We start from the raw sequence: 19,413 nt of genomic DNA, 5'->3' as shown, positions 1-19,413 counted from the left end.
CCCAGACACTGAGGTGTGGCGACCCCAAGGGAGGGGCCCCTGGGGTGCTGAAGAGAGATCCCTGGACTTGGCAGTCAGGAAACCCAGGTTCAAATCCTGGCTTTGTCACTTACTGGTTGTGTGACTCTAGTCAAGTCTCTGATCTTCTATCAACTCTGTAAAATGGGGATGATAAAGCCAAGGCATACAGTGAGAACTGGTTGTCAGCATATTACCTGGCACATTATAGGTGTTTATTAAATCTCCCTCTCTGCTTGCTTAACAAACACACAGCATTCTATAACTGGTATATATAGAATGGATAAACAACAAGGTCCTATGGTATAGCACAGGGAACTATATTCAGTATCCAGTGATAAACCATAATGGAAAAGAATATGAAAAAGAATGTATATATGTTTATAACTGAGTCACTCTGCTGTACAGCAGTAATTAACACAACATTGTAAATCAACTATACTTCAATAAAAAGAATACATTTAGAAAAAAATAATACATTCATATGATTCAAAAGCCAAATAATATTAAAAGACGTAGCCTTAAAAGACTCAATCTCACCTTATCCCCCATCCACTCTAGTTCCCCCTCCAACAAGTAACTGCTTTTCATTGTGTGTGTGTGTGTGTGTCTGTGTGTGTGTTTCCTTAAGCAAACACAAACAGAAATCATATATATTCTGGGAGTGTAAAATACATGTTGTTTTCTGCAAACTAACACACAGCATTTATGTGCCAGATACTGATACAAGTACTTTGTAATATGAATTCATTTATTCTGGTGTAACAACCTGATGAGGTAAGTAGTATTATCATCATCCCATTTTACAGATGAGAAAACTGAGGCAGGGGGTTAAGTAATTTCACCAAAGTCACACAGCTAATGAATAGCAAAGCCAGGACATTCCAGCTCCAGAGTCTATGCTCTGAAGCACTGCACTATGCCAGTATTTCCTCTTCCCTTCCAGGGAGAAGGCTATGTGTCCAGAACTTCAGGTGTCAGGACATAATTATGCTCTTCCTTCAGACATAAGGGAGGTGGGGTGCAGTGCAGCAGGGGCAGCAGCAGCTGGGAGCCAGGTTCTCAGCTCCACTCAAGAAAACAGGCAACACATTACTATATACAAAATAGATAAGGACATACTGTACAGCACAGGGAACTCTACCCAATACTCTATAATGGCCTATATGGGAAAAGAACCTAAAAAAGAGTGGATATATGTATATGTGTAACTGATTCACTTTGCTGTACACCTGAAACTAAGATAACATTGTAAATCAACTATACTCCAATAAAAATTGAAAAAAGAAAACAGGCAAGTGCCTGCAGCCAGACTTCTATAGGCCCGAGGACAATCTGTCAGGATATGTCACCTTTTCATCTCCCAAAGGCTCAGAAGGGCAAGGTGACCACGTTACACCACACAGCCTAGTGAGTGAATGAGGGGGAGGCAGGAAGCCTGAGGGCTTGGTCCCCACATCCCCCGAGCTCTGCGCACTCACCTGGAGCCCAACGCTGTCTGCCTGGCCGCCTTTGATGAGGTGGGAGATGAAGAGCCCGCAGCCGAACTCGAGGCCGCCACGCACGCTAAGGCCGAGGCCTTCGGGGTGCAGCCGGTCCAGACGCACCTCCTTCAGCTTCCTGCCATGGGAGGAGGGGCCGGTGACGGCCCAGCTCTGGCCTGATGGCCAGCGCTGCCCCATCCACTCGTGAGCGACCCTGTCCATCCCAGGGTGACCTCTCCCACCCCTGCCTCCAGCCTGTGGCTCCCTCCGCACCTGGAGCGCCGGGGGGTTAGTTGGTCGTACTCCACCTGGTGCTTCAGTGGGATCAGAGGCCTGATGGCGTCAAACAGGGGCAGGCGGCTGGGCTCGTTGATGACCAGCTTCAGGTCTCCCACAAGCACGGCCACGTCCATGGTTCTGCAGAGACACAGGGACCCTGAAGCCTCCCCCTTAGCCATGACCTCTGAGACCCAAGGATTCCCAGAGGAAGCAGCCCTGGGCTGGGTCCCCACCCACTGGGCCCAGGCCTTGGAATTGAGGAGAACGCTCCTGAAAAGCCCAGAGCCCCTAACGATCGGTCGGGTGCCTCAGAAGAGTTTGTTCTCCCATGTAAGTACCTCAAGGAAACCATCGAAGTAGGGGTTGTTAACCTATCCTGCGGATGAAATCAAGCCAGGATTCAAAGTCAGCTCTGCCTAGTTCTGAAGCCCAGCATCCTTCCAGACAGGAAACCTCTCTGAGATGGCGGTGAGCCCTCTCATCCCCTTGTTTCCTGCTCTGAGCTGCAGCCTCACACTATCTCTCACAAACCTCCACCTCAGACCGTTCAGACCCTCAACGTCTGGGGCCAGCACTTCTCCAGCTGCCAGCTGACTGGCTCACTCTCAGCCCATCTTTTCTTAAAATGTAAATTGCTCCCCTTCTCAAAACCCTTCGATGGCTCCCCACTGCCCAGAGGACACAGTCCATCCTTCCTAGTAGACTCAGGGCCTCCATGACCTGTTTCTGTGGAACTGCCCAGGCTGGTGGCTCTTATGGTCTCTGTGTGTCCCAGTTCTACTCCCCCAGATCACTCATCACCTCCCAGTCACAACCTGTGCTTTCACATCTCTAAACCGTTGCTAATGTTGATCTCTCATCCTGGAATGTCCTTCCCTGATATTTCCACCCAGCAAAATCCTTCTTACCCTTCAAAAACCTAGCTCAAGCCTTCTTGATCCTCCCTCCACAGTGAGAACTGAGAACTCCTTTCTTTACATTCCTGCTTTTACCTCTACTCAGCAGTTATTTTACTGGAACTTGTATTAGTTGCTAGTGTCTGTCCATCTCCCCCAACTAAGCCACAAGTTAGTTGAGGAAAGGAAGTAGATATTCATTTCCAGACTCTGCATGGTGCCCGGCCAGTGGCAGGAGCTTATAAATGTTGCTGAATGAATCAAAAAGCGGGTGAGCGATAACAGACATCTGACGCTGGCACTGGGACCAGCTGGCATTTCCTGTCCTATCCCAGCAATCACACTCTGTTGAACCCATCTGGCTACTTGACAGCCTCCCCCATCAGACTGTAAGCAACTCGATGGCAGCAACCAGTCTGTCTTGCTTATCCGTGTACCCCTATCCCCTAGCACAGAGGCATGCACAGTGTATTTGTGTGAATATTTGCTGAGACAAGTGAATGGCGTGTCTATTTGATTCCCAGGAACACCGAGCATCAGCCTCCCTGAGCCCCCCAGGATAGAAGGGGGAGGTCCTCCTGTCTCAGAACAATCCATCCCAGGATTCCCTGAAGACAGAGGTACCCGGGGTGGCCTGCAGGAGCTGGACCCAGTACACTTACTGGTGGTACATCCGCAACACATCGTAGAGATAGTCCTTTTCTGCATCATTTTCAATCAGAAAATCCACCTGGAAAACCCAAAGGCAGAATTACAGCTCCAGGCCCAGCACCCTGATAGCAGATCCCAGGGAAGGGGAGGCCCCTGCTGGGGGACCTCCTCCACATCTCCTCAGGGCTGTGAGAAGAGGAAGGAAGCCAGAGCCAGGGTGGCCCCCTGACTCCAACACATCAGACTGTGCAGACCACCCCAATGTGGTTCCAAGAGTACCTCTAAGCATCCGATGTGGTCAGGCTGAGCCTCGTCCCCAGGTGGAGTGATGTGTGTGCACACGGGGATGCACACGGATATCATACATGTGAACCCCCATGTGACAGCGATGCACCCCCATGGCAGCCATGCTGCCGATCACCTCCGTGGCTATGTCACCTGTGTCCAGTGTGGCAACACCAACGTCAGCTCCCCGCTCTGCAAGAAGCCCACTGTCTTACCTGATGGTGGCTGTAGTGCCGGATAACTGCTTTCAGAAAGGATTTAGGCCACTCGCTCAGATAGCACATCCCACCCGCCGGGAGCACCCGACCGCTGAATTCCTCCTTGTCCAGTCCTGGCCTAAGCTGGGTCGGCCCTGACTTCTGGTCACTCCTTCCCCTTCCCAGGCCCCTGTATGCCTCCCCCACCACCCCAAGGGGAGAATCGGGTTACATTATTTCAACTTCATTGACGTCAATGGCTGGGAGTCCAAGGTCAGGGTCAAGAGCTGTTTCATTAGCACCTCAATCCCTGGGGAGCTGGTGGGCCAGGAGCCCCAGATTCCACTCCCTGGGACAGCTCAGTGTGAATCTCTGTGCACTATATCCTTAGCTCTCTCTTCAGCTCAGGACTGAGTAAGAGGGCAGGGTGGAGGCTCAAGGGGTCCTTGGGTCCCTCCCTCCTTCAGCCTCCAGGCCCAACAGCATGGTCCAGGGCCTCAGCCCACAGAGGGAGAAGCTGCTGCTGGAAGCTGCAAGCTCCCACCTGATTGGTCCTCAGAGGAGGGCCAGGGCATCTTTGCCTTTTTCTATGGGTATCTTAAGGATTCTGGAAGGTTGGGGGAAATCTGTCTGTCCCAACACAGAGAAGACGTACTGGGCCCAGCCCTTGGGATTTCTGGGCTGAACAGGAGGGGTACAGAATGCAGATTTCTTGTCTCCACCTAGCTGTACCCCCTTCCCTCTAGAATTAGGCTGAGCATTTCATTAAAGATGAGAATAACCTAGGAGGCTTGCCCTGCACTCACTGACTCACAGTTGGGCTTCAGCAGCTACAGAAGTTTATCCCACCTGCTCCAAGAAGGGTACTGCTGCTTTCTCCTACTTCACTGCCCCTCTCCTCCAGGCCAGGGGCTCCCAGCTAGCCAGAAGATGGGGGACAGAAGCATCAGCTACAGTGGGTGGTACTGAATCTTAGGTGGTAGCCCGGGCTTTTACACACACCACAGAAGTGGGTACCTCCAAAAGCTCATCTCTATGAGGACCCAGCCTGGACTCTCTCTCCCTACTCTGCCTAGGCCTGCAAGAGAGGGGTGGGGAACAGCGCCAAGATAGGCCTGGGCTGCCCACATGTGGCTGTGGAAGAGGAGTCTGAGCAGAGAAAAATTCTGAGTTTCCCTAGGATCAGGGGCCAGAAATATTTAAATAAATTGGATCATATCACTTGAGTACTTAAGAGCTTCTCATTGTACTCAAAACAAAATTCAAATCCAAATTCCTTACCTTAACTTATCAAAGCCCAACTTCAGCTCCTGACTGGCTGCATGGGCCTCCTTTCAGTGCTTCCCACAGGCCACACTCGCTCTAGCCTCAGGGCCATCGCATGTGCTGTTCTCTCTGCCTGGACTGATTCCCCTCTTCCCTGCATGGCTGGCCTCTTCCCCAGGGAGGTCTCCCTGCTCACCTACCTAAACAGAACCCACTCCCACACCCTAGAGATGCTTCAATTCCTTCACCGTAACAGTCACAATTTGAAATTAAAGGCTTGCTTTTTTGTGAATTGGTCTGTTTCCTTCATCAGACAGAAAACCCCATGAGGGAAAGATGAGGTCTGTTTGTTCCAAATCTCTTGTGCCTAATGCATAGTAAGTGGTCAATAAATAAGCATCAAATGGATTTGTCCATCCCCCTGCCTCTTGGTACATCCCCAATCAGATGGGAGAAAGGGAATCACTGGAACAGAAGGGGAAGGGAAATAATATTTGCATCATGGGATGGCACCAGGAGCTTTTCCGGGCTTTATTCCATTTGCTTATCTCACCAGCCCTACAAGGCCGATGTTCTCACACCATTTTGCAGATGAGGAAACTGAAGACCAGAGAGGTTAAGCCATCTCACTCAAGGTCCCACAGCTAATAAGAGACAGAGCTAAGATTTGAACCTTGGTCTCTCTGATTCCAAAGCCTATGCTCTTCCTGCTGGCACCACTGCGTGGGTGAGTCAGGCCTTCCAGAGAAAAAAACTCCAGGGCCTCTTTAGGCCAAAATTTCAAACGCTTTGCTCTAAAGAAGATCTCCCTTATCTCTAATCCCCACCACTCTACTCTATTAAGAAAACCCTTTGGGTTTGGTTCATAACAAGAAAGAAAACACAACATCTTTTGGATGACTCTTGGAACCGCAGATGTTCTGTTGTCTAAGGAAGCATAAAAATCCCATCTGCTCTGATTGCAGCGAGGAGAGCCCAACCAAAGGGCTTCTAGCTCAATTCCAGCCATGGGTGGTGACATAAGACAAAGTAGAGGAGAGGGAAATCTCTTATTGACTGAGGCCTTAAGACTGAAGCTCTCTCCCACCCCTCCTTGCAGAAATACCTCCTGCTGCATCATTAAATGTAAGAAGTGAGGCACTGTCCTCGGTAGACAGCGATTAGGCACTGGGTGGAGAGTGGGAACGGAAGACAAGGGCAATTTCCAATGTTAGAGTCTAGGGTTCTGCTTTTCTGCCCTCCTGGGCCAAGCATAGCACGCCTGGAGATGCTCTTTGTGGAAACAGCCTATTCCCGGGGGTCCCAGGCTCCCGGTCCTTGTGGGCAGCCCTCCAATGCTGATCACTGCATCTAGAGGCCTCACTGAGAAACCACATCCTACCAGTCTCCTTCTGAGGCAGCCCGCAAAGTTCAGCTCTTTAGCCTGATGCCCATCCACTCTCACCGCTTAGGTCACTCCAGTCCTGGCCTTCAGTTCTGCCCTTACCTGCTCCTCCAGGGTCATCTCCATCATTCCCCAAGTGGGACTCAGGCTGCAGCTGAACAGACCCTTCCCCCAACATATTGGAACCTTCCCATACTCACTCAGAATGTTTCATCGACCCCCAAAAATTCAACTCGTCCATTAAAAAAATTATCCACATAGCATTATATCTGGGAAAACGTATCCGGTTTACGTAGAATGCTCTTTAAGTACAATGTAAGTGATAAATCAAAATGGTGGTACTCTCGTGACCCTGACCAGTCTCCACCTGGGAATGTCTCCAGAGAGACTCAGGGATAACAGCACTGCTTTGTTCTCTGACCACACCCGAGTGAAAACACACAGTCACACCTCAGTCTCTGGGCTTTGAAAGGCACCGAGAAAGACAACTGAGAAGCATGGAACTTTCTCTAGAAGCCCAAACGTGCTGTAACCTCACCACTGTAATTCAAATTTCACTTTTCAAATATTTAAAAAACGTATATGGTATCCCCTCCTCCTGGAATCTGGGTTCAAGCAAACTCCCCAGGAGGGTCTGCCCAGCACCAGTCCAAGAATCAGCTTCAGGGAGCCCTGCCCTTGGGCCCTTTGTACCATTCTCCCGAAACCTTGAGCTCAGGTACCTGTAACCCACCTGGCACAAAGTAGGTCTTCAACAGCACCGTGCCATGCACACAGGTGCACAGTGCTCAGTGTGTCTGCTGAATGACGAATGAACTCCTTCTGCCTTAGACTGGAGCCCTCCTTCCTTCCTCTCCACCCAGTCGAGTCACCTTCCCATCGCTCCTCAGTACACAGCCTCCTGGATCTGTCTCCTCTCAGCTCAGTTCCCACTGCTCACAAAGAGTAGGTCCCAGACCCAAGCAAGAGGGATTGCCCTCCCTCCTCCCACCTGACCCCTGCCTTCATTTAAGGGGAGTCCAAGCCCCCTCTTCTAGAGTCTTTCCTGACCGTGCCCAGCCCAGAGCCTCCTCACGGGCCTCCCAGCCCGAGGCCCTTCTTGCCCGGCTCCCTCATTCAGTACAGACTCTGCTTACAGACTGGCCACCAAGTCTGAAGAACTTTACTTGCATTATCTTTAACCTCCCAACAACCCTGTAAGTGGATGGATATTATTATCCCCATTAGACAGATGAGGAAATCGAGGCTCAGAGAAGTGGGAGAGATGAGATGCCTGCTGGCTCCAAAACCCCTGCTTGTTTTCTAACTACCACATGATATCCACTTACAGATAGAACTTTCTTGTTTGCATTTGTCCAATACACGTTTACTGAGCACTTACTGTGTGCAAGACCATGTCTTCTTTCTGCAGCTAGATTTAGAAAGTTTTCCTTTTCTCGGATCCCCCTTGATGATGGGCACAGAAGCCTTAAGGAGGCCACCATCTACAAAAACTGTGTGGGGGTCTCTTTATCACATCAATCCCCCATTCCCACCCACCTTGTGTCTGGTCCCCTTCATCCAGCATGGGCATTCTCTGACAGATGCTCAGCTGGCTCAGTGTTATTGGCCTGCATGGTGAGCGGGGAAGGTGCATCTCCCCCCTCATAAGGTTCAGGCCCCGTGTCTGGGGCAGTGGAGGCAAATTCTGGCTTTGGCCTTGAGCCCTCTCCAGCCTCATCTCCCCGCCTTCCTGCATATGGACTGGTCTTTCAGAACAGCCGCACAGGGGAAGCACACAACCTTCAGCATATGCAAATTCAACTCCAGGCATGCACCCAGCCAAAGATGGAGAAAGAGAGCAAGAAGCAAATTAAATAATGCATGTTGTTCCACTGGGTGACATTTGCCCTCCTGGGGCTGTGCTGGGGATTAAATGAATGAATGTATATGAAGTACTTAGGACAGTGCCCAGGGCTCCAAAATTTCAAGGGCTCTAAAATGTGTGCTGGATCTCTTCCTTTTTGCCTCCAGACCCACAACCCAGCCTCCTCCACCTGGTTTTATGTCCCAGGAAAATTTGCATAGGCCCACTGCCCTCTGCTCCCTGCTGTGTTCAGCCAGGGGGTGGTGAGAGGGCCTGGGGAGAAAGGGAGTAGGGTTCTGATTCCCCGGCTCCCTCCATGCTGGACCACCACGAGGCAGGTGCCCCCAGCTGAGCGTCTGACTGGGCGTCTCTCTTGCAGCCATACTCTCCCTTGTTCTGGAACCCCCTTCCGTTGCCCCTTCAGGAGCCCCTGGCCTCCAGCTGCTGCTCCTCCCAGACTGTGTTACCACGCCTTGTCAGCTCAGCCATCCCTGCCCTTCCCTTTATGCAGTCCCTTCATAAAACTCTTCAGTTTCCCATTTGGATGAGCCACCTGCTTCCTGCTGCGACCCTGGCTGGTGTGAAACCTTAGCTATTAGTACTGGTGGTACCAGCAGTACTTCTTCTCTGGCGCTTTTCCTCCACCTGCAAGTCTCCTCGAATACCAGCTCTCCTTGGTCAAGTCTTTCCTCAGGCTCCCCCACAAAGCCTGTCCTGTCATTCTCTGTGCACGGGATGGCACTTTGTCCCCACCTCTGCCATGGGACTCACCAAGCTGTGTCGGACTTTCTTTCTTCACCTGCCTGTCTCTCACTAATCTGTATCTAGTCCCGACACAGGTCTAGGGGAAGGTGGGGAGTGAGGCCACAAGCCTCTTCCCCATCTGAGTTTGCACGTCTCTGTGCTTCAGTTTCCTCATCTGTAAAATGGGGATAAAAGTATCTCATAGGACTTCATCCTTCTATGAGAGATTAAAAATTGTTTTTTTAATTATTCATTGAGTTAATAGTTGTTAAATACTTAGAACAGTGCCTGGAAAGTAGCAAGTTCTAAGTGTTTGTTAATTAAACTAAGTAAGAATAAATGAATACAAATTCCATGTTCTCAGCAGCTGGCAGAGAGTGGACCCTCCATAAATGTCGCTGGGATGAATGGATCTAGCTCCACTTCTGCCCAGGCCTTCACATTGTGCATCCCAGATAGTACTGGATTTATCTGACTCATGTTTTATTGTCCTTCATCTTTTCAAGAGACTCGTGTCATGCTACCTAGTTGGTAGCATTTGACCCAGTGCTGGGCACAGACGATCACGCCCTTCTTCTGCTGGTTCTCCTGCCTTCCTTGCTGTTTCTTCTCCTCTTCCTCTCCTCTACAGATTGGGGTGCTCCGGGCTCTGTTCTGGGTCTTCTTTCCATCTGCACTGTGTCCCTAAGTGACCTCATCAGTCTCTGGGGTTTAAATACCACCTATTCCCCAAGGATTCACTGAGGCTTATCCTAGCACAGACCTCTCCCCTGATTTTCACACTCCTACAGCTACTGGCCTTCTTTTTTTTTTTAATATATATATATTTTTAAACATCTTTATTGGAGTATAATTGCTTCACAATGGTGTGTTAGTTTCTGCTTTATAACAAAGTGAATCAGCTATACATATACATATATCCCCATATCTCCTCCCTCTTGCGTCTCCCTCCCACCCTCCCTATCCCACCCCTCTAGGTGGTCACAAAGCACCGAGCTGATTTCCCTGTGCTATGCGGCTGCTTCCCACTAGCTATCTATTTTACATTTGGTAGTATATATAAGTCCATGCCACTCTCTCACTTCGTCCCAGCTTACCCTTCCCCCTCCCCATGTCCTCAAGTCCATTCTCTACGTCTGCGTCTTTATTCATGTCCTGCCCCTACGTTCTTCAGAACCATCTTTTTTTTTTTTAGATTCCGTATATATGTGTTAGCATACGGTATTTGTTTTTCTCTTTCTGACTTACTTCACTCTGTATGACAGACTCTAGGTCCATCCACCTCACTACAAATAACTCAGTTTCGTTTCTTTCTATGGCTGAGTAATATTCCATTGTATATATGTGCCACTCATCTTTATCCATTCATCTGTCGATGGACACTTAGATTGCTTCCATGTCCTGGCTATTGTAAATAGAGCTGCAATGAACATTGTGGTACATGACTCTTTTTGAATTATGGTTTTCTCAGGGTATATGCCCAGGAGTGGGATTGCTGGGTCGTATGGAAGTTCTATTTTTAGTTTTTTAAGGAAACTCCATACTGTTCTCCATAGTGGCTTTATCAATTTACATTCCCACCAGCAGTGCAAGAGGGCATTCTTAGTCACCTCTGTACTTGGAGATCTAAAAGGCATCTCAAACATAAAACATTCAAAATGGAACTCTTGGTTTCCACCACCTCCCGCTCTGTCCCCACCAACCTGCTCCTCCTCCCAACACATAGTCTCACCCTTGATACCTTTTTCTCCACACCCACAGCCAATCCCATCAGCAAAGGCTGTCAGGTCTACCTTGAACATGTATCCTCGGTCTGGCCACTCCACCTGGTCCAACCCCCGCCTCCCCTCCCTGTGCCCTGCGCTACTTCAGAAGCCTCCTAAGTGAGGGTCCCTTTTCTACCCTTGGCCCTCTCAGTCTGTTCTCTACCAGCAGTCAGAGCAATTCTTTTAAAATGTAATTCAGTCATGTCACTCCCCAGCTGGCTTCTCTCACTTAGAACAAAACCCAAAATGCTGAGTATGGCCTATCAGGGCTCCACCACCCCTCTGATCCACCCCCTACCACTCTTCATTCCATAATTCTCAGAAACACCATCCTACTTGCTGTTCCTAAAGAAGGCAAGCAAATGCTTGCCTCAGGGCCTTTGGACTTGCTGTTCCCTCTTCCTGGAATGCTCTTCTACATATATCCCCATGGCTCCTTCCCTCATTTCTTTTATGTCTTTGCTCAAATACCACTTCTTCAGAGAGGTTTTCCTGACTATCCTATAAAAAGTACTATCTCGTCACTCTTTATCCCCTCACCTCAGTTTATTTTTTTCATAGCATTCATTACTACTTGGCATTATATGATACTTTCATATATGATACTTTGGTTTACTTGTTAACTGTCTGTCTTCCCCACTAGAAAGTGCTCTCTAAGAGGGCAGAGACTTTGTTTTGTTATTCAATGGTTAGAGTACTGCCCAGCATATATTAGTAGCTCAGTCAATATTTATTGCATGCATGAATGAATGACTGAATGAATAATTAGCAAATCCCTAGAATGTAGAGGCTCTTTCTGACCTTCTTATTTATCCCCCCAACCTCTTCTGCCAGATGCCTAGCTTTGGGCAGGTCACAGTATAGATGCCCATAAATGCATGATTGCTGAACAGTCAATAAATACTGTTTGAGCAAATGAGTAACCGAGTTCCTGCAACATGCAGATGCAGTGAGCATAGGGGCAGCCTTCTTTTGAAAAGCTGGTTCTCTGGGGTAGAAGTCTTAGTCTCTGATACCCCCTCCCCTCACCTTGGTATCCTGACTCCAAGGCTGTGACCGGGAAGGGCATGCAAGTACTGCTGGTCTGCTGGTGGCCTTGGGGAAACTGCACAAGCCCAACAGTCCCTGCTCAATGGCCTGGAGACTGTTGGCTCATCCAACAGGATGCTCTGCAGGTATCAGCTGGGAACAGTGTGGTCATTTACCAAATGATTACCAAATGACCAGAGCAGCCAGTATTTGAATTCCTATTTAATCCTAACTGTCCTGTGGGGTAAGCACTATGAACCTCATCGCAAAGCTAAGGAAACTAAAGCTCGGCGAGATTAAGTGGCTTGCCCAAGGTCTCACTGGCAGTGAGTGACAGGATTGAGATTTGACCCCAGTTCTACCTAACTCCAGACAACAGACAACAGTGGACATTTGTTGAGGCTTCACTAAGTAAAAGGGTCTATTTAAGCTTCCTACACATGTGTAGATCTCATCTAGTACTCACAACAAACTTACTAGTTAAATATTATTGTTATCCCTATTTAACAAATTGGAGAACTGAGGCACAGAGAGGTTAATAACTTGCTCCAGGTCACACAGCACTTTCCATGACAACACACTACCTTTAAAATGTTACCTCCAATGACTAAGAATTTATTTAGATTACAAACCATTCCCAAGGGGTAAATTTGCTCTGAAACGCTAGGGAAGGGACATCTTAGAAAGCAATCAACAGGCAAGGTCTCTCCTCTGCTGCTTCATCCTCTCTCCACAGTTCCTAGATGATCTCCACCCTGGGAGGGGAAGGTTGCTGCTGCCTCCGAAGCAACAGGGCACAAAGTCCAGCCCCAGCCTTGCCCAGCATGCCCTGCCTGCTCACACAGGGGCATTAATAGGTAATGACTTTTGTGATGCGGAAGAGGAGGGCAGTGGAAACACAGAGGCTTGAGGCCCTTTGGAGCCCATGGGGCCTGTGGAAGAGGAATAGGGGCTAACCCAGGGGCTGAGTCAGACACCAGGGACCCCAGATATAATTCCCTCAAAGAGGCAGAGAAAAGTACCCCATGAGGAGAAGACAAAAGAGGACCCGACATTATTTTCAGCCCAGGGGCAGGAAACTGAAATTTAAGCCTGAGTCATCTTGGGGTGGGGGACGGGCAGTTGTGCTCTTTCAACGTGGGTTGCCTGAAATCTACACTCACCAAACGGCCTCAGCGGCTGAAATTTCTCCCCTCAGGTCCCTTTGCAACAGGATGAGCTGGTGAACACTGTCTCACACTCCCCTTGCTATCTACCAGCCCCCAAACTCCTGCGTGAACTTCTGGTTATCTCTCACCCCTGGGATCCCAAGGCCTCATTTTCAGAAGACTTCCACCAGTATGAGCTGCTCTCTCTGTCCCCTCACCAAACCTTGATTCCAACACTCAGCACCCAGTTGTGGGTAGTTATTAGTGTAGGGTCTGCCTCCCACCCACATGACCAGCAATTTGAGGGCACAGGCTGGGTCTGGCACAGGGTGGGTGCTCAAAACATGTTTCTTAAATGGACAACTGACCGTCGGCCCCTAGCCCCAAGCCCCTGGCTTTTAGCCCCTGTGGCCTCCGCACTGGCTGGCTCCTTGGGCTCCCCTGGGCCTGTGTGTGGCGAGAGAGGGGCTAAGCATCCTGACCTTGCCTACCTGACCTCTGCCCCCTCAGGCCTGGGAAGGGGGTTGGCTTGGTCTAAAGACACTGCCCCTCTGGGCAGGCCTCAAGGTACTGTCACCCGTCCCTCAGGCAGGGCCTGTGGGTAGCTCCAGACACCCCTGCCTTTATCCTTGGGCTCTGAGGCATCCTCAGGCCTGGTGGGGTGGTCCACTGGGTCTCTTCAAATGGTCCTCTTTGACCTTAGGGTCTCAGTGACTCCTGCACAGCTCTGGAAACAGTTCTGGAAAGCCTGGGTGAAATCCAGTAGCTTTCCGTGATGGTCTCTGAGGATTCCGGGCCACCAATGAGGCCCCTCACTGGGACACACCAGGGGAGAGCCCGAAGGCTCTGGCTGACTGCCTGGGCCTCCTCCCTTCCTCCCACTGCCCCCTGGCCAGCCCCAGTTCCGCAGCTACTTCTCAGGCCGTCAGAAATGCCCTTAAGTGGGGAGGGGGCTGCCTGGAGTGCTTCGAACTGGAATTTTGAGGTCAAAAGACAGAAGGAAGCACCCACTTCCCCTCTCTACCAGTCCTCACCTCTCAGACACTACCCCAAACCCTCTCCACACGTTCCAACAGCCCAGAGCTGGGAGCACCAGCAGGGAGGGGGTTTGCCTGCTATGGGCTATCGCAGAGAAATAGCCTGTCTCAGACCAAGACTGGAAGGAATTCTAACCCCAGAGAAGTCCCAAACCTGGAGCACAGAAAGAGAAAGGACACTTTAAGGAGATCAGTTTAGTGGTTCCTATACCTAGAGTCCCACTGCACCTCCCTCATTTTACTGGGGATCCCTGCTGGCAACCAAATGACCCTCGGGGTCCCAGCCCGCCCAAAGCCCCAGGCCCTGCTGGGAAAGCGAGGGGTGGTGCCGAGGGTGTCCACTTCCCACCCACTCCGCCCCGGACTCCGAGGTCCGGGGCGCTTGAGGGGCCCCTAGCAGCTCTGACCTTGTGCCGGAATTCTCGGGCCACCTTCCGGTCCATGGCTGGGCCAGATCGAACCGCTCACTTCACAACTAGCTCCTTCGGGTGCGGAATGCTTGGTTGCCCCGAGCCGGCAGAGGCGGCGACCCTGACAGGCGGGGCCTGGGAGGGAGGGGGCGGGGCCTGGGATGGGCGGGGCGGGGCCGCGGGGAGGCGGGAGGCCCAAGTCCTGAATCGCGTCGCCTCTCACTGATGCCCTGGAGCAAATGGGCTGGAGTGTGTGTCAGTGATGGTGGCAGCGGTGGTTGGACTTGAGGCTGGCGCTGCTCTTGGAATGGCTCCCAGGCACACGCAGTTGAGGGAAAGGATCTCAGGAAGCTGTCTGTCACCCTTTGCCAGGCATCTCACCTTCAGTGTGCATTCCTCCGTGGGTTTTTCCCACTTGGAAGAAATCTTCTCTTTGTGAATTCCTTGGGGCTGGGTCTTATTGTGGCCCACAGGAGCCTGAACCAGTGGGTGGGAGTGCACCTTCTTAACTGATTTCCCCTCCCACGTTCCCTAGCTCCCCTCCAATCACACACACACACACACACACACACACACACACACACACACACACAGAAGCATAGAAGGGCCTGGCAATGACATCCTGATTTACAGCTGACCTTTACCCAGGGCCCAGGCCCCATCTGATTCATTTGATTCAATTCAACCAAAGTTTGCTTGACTCCTAGGTCTAGTGCTGGGGTGCAAAGATAATGATGAACCAAGCCTGGGACAGACTGAGAGGAAAGAGGGGGCCAGGAGAGGGGTGATAAAAACAGACGTGAATGGAAAGAGTGGGCGCTTTTAATTATGGGGCTTGTTCTTGGATTTAACTCAGTGTGAGGGCCTGCCCTGTTTGCCCCATGTCAAGGGACAGGGGACAGGAGGTGGACAGCAGCCCAAATCAGTAAACAACTGTAACTTCAGAGGCACCTAAAGACCCCCTCCTTTGCAGCCCACCACCAATAGCTGAAGTGTTGTCAGCAGACTATTTTTATTTGGGCTAAATTATTGCCTAGTTTAAGATATAAATCCTTCCTGGAGAAGAACCTTAAAATATCATCCATGTTCTCCCCTTCGTATTAACTAGTTAAGTCAGAGATAAAAGAATTGTGAGATTTTCAGAGGCCCAGGAAAGACACACAAAATATATTCCCCTCCAATTTACTTTGTTGATTTTCTGCATTTCGTAACTATGTCATATGGCTGTTTATTTCGTATATAGAATCCAGGCAGAGCAGCAAATGCCCTTATGAGGGGAATGCCATCCACTGGCACCCCAATCCTTCTTTTACATGACCACTGCCCCCTGCAGACTCTTCTTTAAATGCTTCCCTCTTGGTTTTAGGGACAAAACTGAGTCCTGGTTCTCCTATCTCATTGTTACTGAGTCCAAGTTTGAACTGCTCACTGCACAACAGACCAATAAATTGAGAGACGAGTTGTTGGGGCAAGGAACAGCAACTTTATTTTTTATTTTTATTTTTTATTTTTTTTAACATCTTTATTGGAGTATAATTGCTTTACAGCGTTGTGTTAGTTTCTGCTGTATAACAAAGTGAACAAGCTATATGCATACATATATCCCCATATCCCCTCCCTCTTGCGCCTCCCTCCCACCCTCCCTATCCCACCCCTCTAGGTGGACACAAAGCACCGAGCTGATCTCCCTGGGCTATGCAGCTGCTTCCCACTAGCTATTTATTTTACATTTGGTAGTGTATATATGTCCATGCTGCTCTCTCACTTCGTCCCAGCTTACCCTTCCCCCTCGCCAGCAACTTTAGTTTTAAAGCCAGCAGACCAAGAATATGGTGGACTAGTGTCCCAAAGAACCATCTTCCCTGAGTTAGAATTCAGGCTTCTTTTATACTGAAAGGGGAAGGGGTGAGGTTGCAAACTTCTTGGTGCCGGAATTCTTTGTTCATATAGCTGTCCAGGTAGGTCTGGGTCACAATGTTCCTATAAAGGTCCAACAAGACAAATGTTACTCTCTGTTCTGAAACTTTTTATTTCTATATGAATGGGAAAGTGTTATACCTTTAAAGGTCAGAGCCTTGAGAATGGGCTATCCTGTATATTTCAGGCGATTGGCAACATTCTTAACTTGTAGCAAAAGCAATAGAATACAAAGGTTAAAGTAAAAGAAACAGCTTCAATATGGAGTCAGATTTGTCCTTCCCTATTACATCATGAATGTTCCTTTTCAAGCTTCCACTAAGACAGCCCTGCCTTCACCCATTCCTTAACCAGTGTTCTTTAAGGCTCCATCCTTTGCTCTTTCCTCTTCATCTTCCCATCTAACCCCATGGCTTCAAATACCCCGTGTGGGGCTTGTGGAGCCCTACATCAAGCATATAGGATTAAAAACTCCGGAATTAACCAAGCCCCCATAGCAACTGTTGACATGGGCTCTCCTAATCTAAACCGGACAGCCACACACCCCCCCACCCCCACCCCGCCGGACTCCATATTAGGTAAAATATTCACCAGGTAGCAACCTTGTAGCACCCTGACCTATCACCTAATGCCATCCTGCCAACAGGAATTTTCTTTGTCTTCAGGCTATAAAATTAGGCTACTAGCCCACAAATGGGGTCACCTCTCCCTGGTCTATCAGGAAGTCGGCCAGCTGTGCTTGCAGCGCCCCTCACTAACTCTGCTCTTTGTTCTCCATAAACTCACTGTTTTCTAAAATACCTGGTGTCTGGAAATTCTTCTTCCAACCTGCGCACGGACCACAACAGGGATAGCTATGTGTGCTTTATTTACCACTTTATTCCCAGAAGAATGTGTGGCGAGGAGCTCAACAAATTGATTGAATGAATGAATGAATGAATGCATCCCAAATGTATACCCCTGCCCAGGGGCCTATGAGGGCCAACACTATCGTCATTATCATCATCATCATCATCTATAAGGCCTGGCATCTAGCTGGTGTTCTAACACTTAGTTGGCCAAATGAATGATACAAAGTTTCCCAAGGCTCTCAGAGGCCCACATTTCTACCATTTTAAAATTCCCCCTGGACAGAGAGGGTATCTTGTTCACAAAATTAAAGTTGTTTTGTCAAAGTATGGCCTTGATGGGAGCAATAATATGGGAGTGTGAGGCACTTCTGTCACTCAGTCAACATTCCCCAAGCTGGGGCCTGAGCTAGTGCTGGACATACAGAGGATTAAGGCATGATCCATTCTCTAGAGGTGTTCAAAACCGGGGGTAGGGTGGGGACTTGGGGACTCAGGAGGCTGTAGTGGGGAGTGGTGGGAGCACAGGCTACGACTCCACAGGCCTGAGCCCTGGTCTGCCACTGACCACGGAGTAGCATGTCCCCGGGCCTTTGTAAAAGGAGTGCATAGGACCAGACTCATAACAGCATCTTGGGTCTCTGGTGTTAGGGGCTTCGGAAACCCAGGTTCCAGAGCCAGGGATCTCTGAGGAGCAAGGGACGTTGGAAGTTGCACAGACTGCCTCCTTGCTCCCCCAAGGGATTTAGGGCTGCGTGATCTGAATCCAGCCTCCCCTGGGGAGGTGCAGCCTAAGGCCTAGAAGGGCAAAGGCGGGGCCACCGTCAGGCGCCTAAATTATGGTAATGAGCTGGGCAGTCCTGTCACTCCAGCTCAGGGCGGAGCCAAGAGCCTGGGAGGCAGGGCGAAGGGAAGCCCAGGGCAAGAGAGTGAGAGGGACGGCGGCCTCCTACGAGTAGGTGTTACCCTGCCTTCGCGGGAGAGGCACTCGGGACCCCGGCTGTTCGCTCAGGCTTCCTAGTCCCCGCGTGCCCCTATGGGGGCCCTGGCGCCAGCGTTCTGCCTGCTAGTCACTTGCGTCTGGCTGACCCGGGGTGAGCTGGCAGGGGAGTCCCTGCCGCTACAGTCTCTCGGTGAGACGGGTGTGGACTAGGGGACCCCAGGGGGCTGAGGGAACCTTTAGGGGGACGGGCCTGGGCAAGTTGGAGAGAGGCAGGAAAGACAGAAGGTTTGAGGGAGGGCAGGGGGACAGCCAGGGAGTGGGTCGGGGGAGAGTGACCGCAGAAGGAAAGAAAGGTCAGCCACAACCAGGGGAATGGCTCTCAAGCTGGGCAGGGTGGAAGATACCCAAGTGGGGGGAACCAGAGAGAACTGGGGCACAGAGAGGGGGAAGGAGGAGGGAGACCTTTGCTGGCGAAGAGTCGCCAGGGAGGGGGAGAAAGGATTTGAGAAGGCTGCAGGGAGAGAGAATGGGGTGTGAGAGAGGCTTCCTAGCAGGTGGGGGGCAGGTGGTGGGAGGCATCGCTTGAGTAGAGAGTAATCCCCCTCCCCAGCCGCAGCACCCACACCCTGGGGCAATGCAGAGCTGCAGCCTGAGCCAGCCCAGGATCCCAGGTGAGTAGGCAAGAGCTTGTGGCTGCCCCACTCACTGGTTCCATCTTTATTCCTGGAGTGGGTGACCCCAGGGGTTAGCATAGAGGGTGGGATGGGCCTGGGGGTGGTGGGGAGGCATGGCCCACTCCTATCCCCTCACCCATGCCAGGCTTGTTTCTCATCTAGCCACAGCCATCAGGAGGCGATCCTTGCCATAGGGGATGCTACAACAGTGATGGGAGGCCAGGTAAGGGGAGGCCTGGGGAAGGGGGGCTTCACTGGGCAGGGGCTTATTTCTCTCTGGGTTTGAGGCTGGCAGGGAGCTCTGTAGGTTGCAGGAAGGGTGTCTTTGCAGTTATTCAGAGGGAACAAACAAGATTCCTAGAATGTGTCTGAAGTACGCAAATTTATAGGATACCTCTATCCCCACTTTCCTAATCTCTTGGAGCTCTGTAGCCAGTTTATTTATTTATTTATTTAAAAATTGTTTTTTAGGGGAGGAAGGCACAAAGGTGCTATCAGGAGACAGCTGAGCTCTTTCCTTCCCTTGGTGAAAGTAGGAAGGTGAGGGTTTGGGAGAGTGGAGTCTCTTTTCCCTGCCTGGTCTAAACCCTG

The 19,413-nt window shown here is 50.5% G+C and overlaps 2 protein-coding genes across 3 annotated transcripts in view; one reads left to right on the top strand and one right to left on the bottom strand.

Moving 5' to 3' along the window:
- Positions 1-14,570, bottom strand: part of USH1C (USH1 protein network component harmonin) — a 52,541-nt gene extending 37,971 nt beyond the window's left edge. For both annotated transcript variants that reach the window (XM_007174855.2, XM_007174856.3), the window contains exons 1-4: positions 14,438-14,570; positions 3,340-3,407; positions 1,776-1,919; positions 1,500-1,638 (exon numbers count right to left, since the gene is read on the bottom strand). In XM_007174855.2, the coding sequence (XP_007174917.1) occupies positions 1,500-1,638; positions 1,776-1,919; positions 3,340-3,407; positions 14,438-14,473 (387 nt within the window). In that variant the 5' untranslated portion in view covers positions 14,474-14,570. The remainder of the gene's footprint in view (positions 1-1,499; positions 1,639-1,775; positions 1,920-3,339; positions 3,408-14,437) is intronic.
- Positions 14,571-18,241: 3,671 nt separating this feature from the next.
- The window catches only part of OTOG (otogelin), an 86,766-nt gene continuing 85,594 nt past the window's right edge, over positions 18,242-19,413 (top strand). The window contains exon 1 of the mRNA XM_057553254.1: positions 18,242-18,338. Coding sequence (XP_057409237.1) covers positions 18,242-18,338 — 97 coding nt within the window. The remainder of the gene's footprint in view (positions 18,339-19,413) is intronic.

The sequence above is a fragment of the Balaenoptera acutorostrata genome, chromosome 9, assembly GCF_949987535.1.
Source record: "Balaenoptera acutorostrata chromosome 9, mBalAcu1.1, whole genome shotgun sequence".
Taxonomy (NCBI): Eukaryota; Metazoa; Chordata; class Mammalia; order Artiodactyla; family Balaenopteridae; genus Balaenoptera; species Balaenoptera acutorostrata.
The sequence above is the reverse complement of the archived record's forward strand: the minus strand, read 5'-3'. Positions and strand labels throughout refer to the sequence as shown.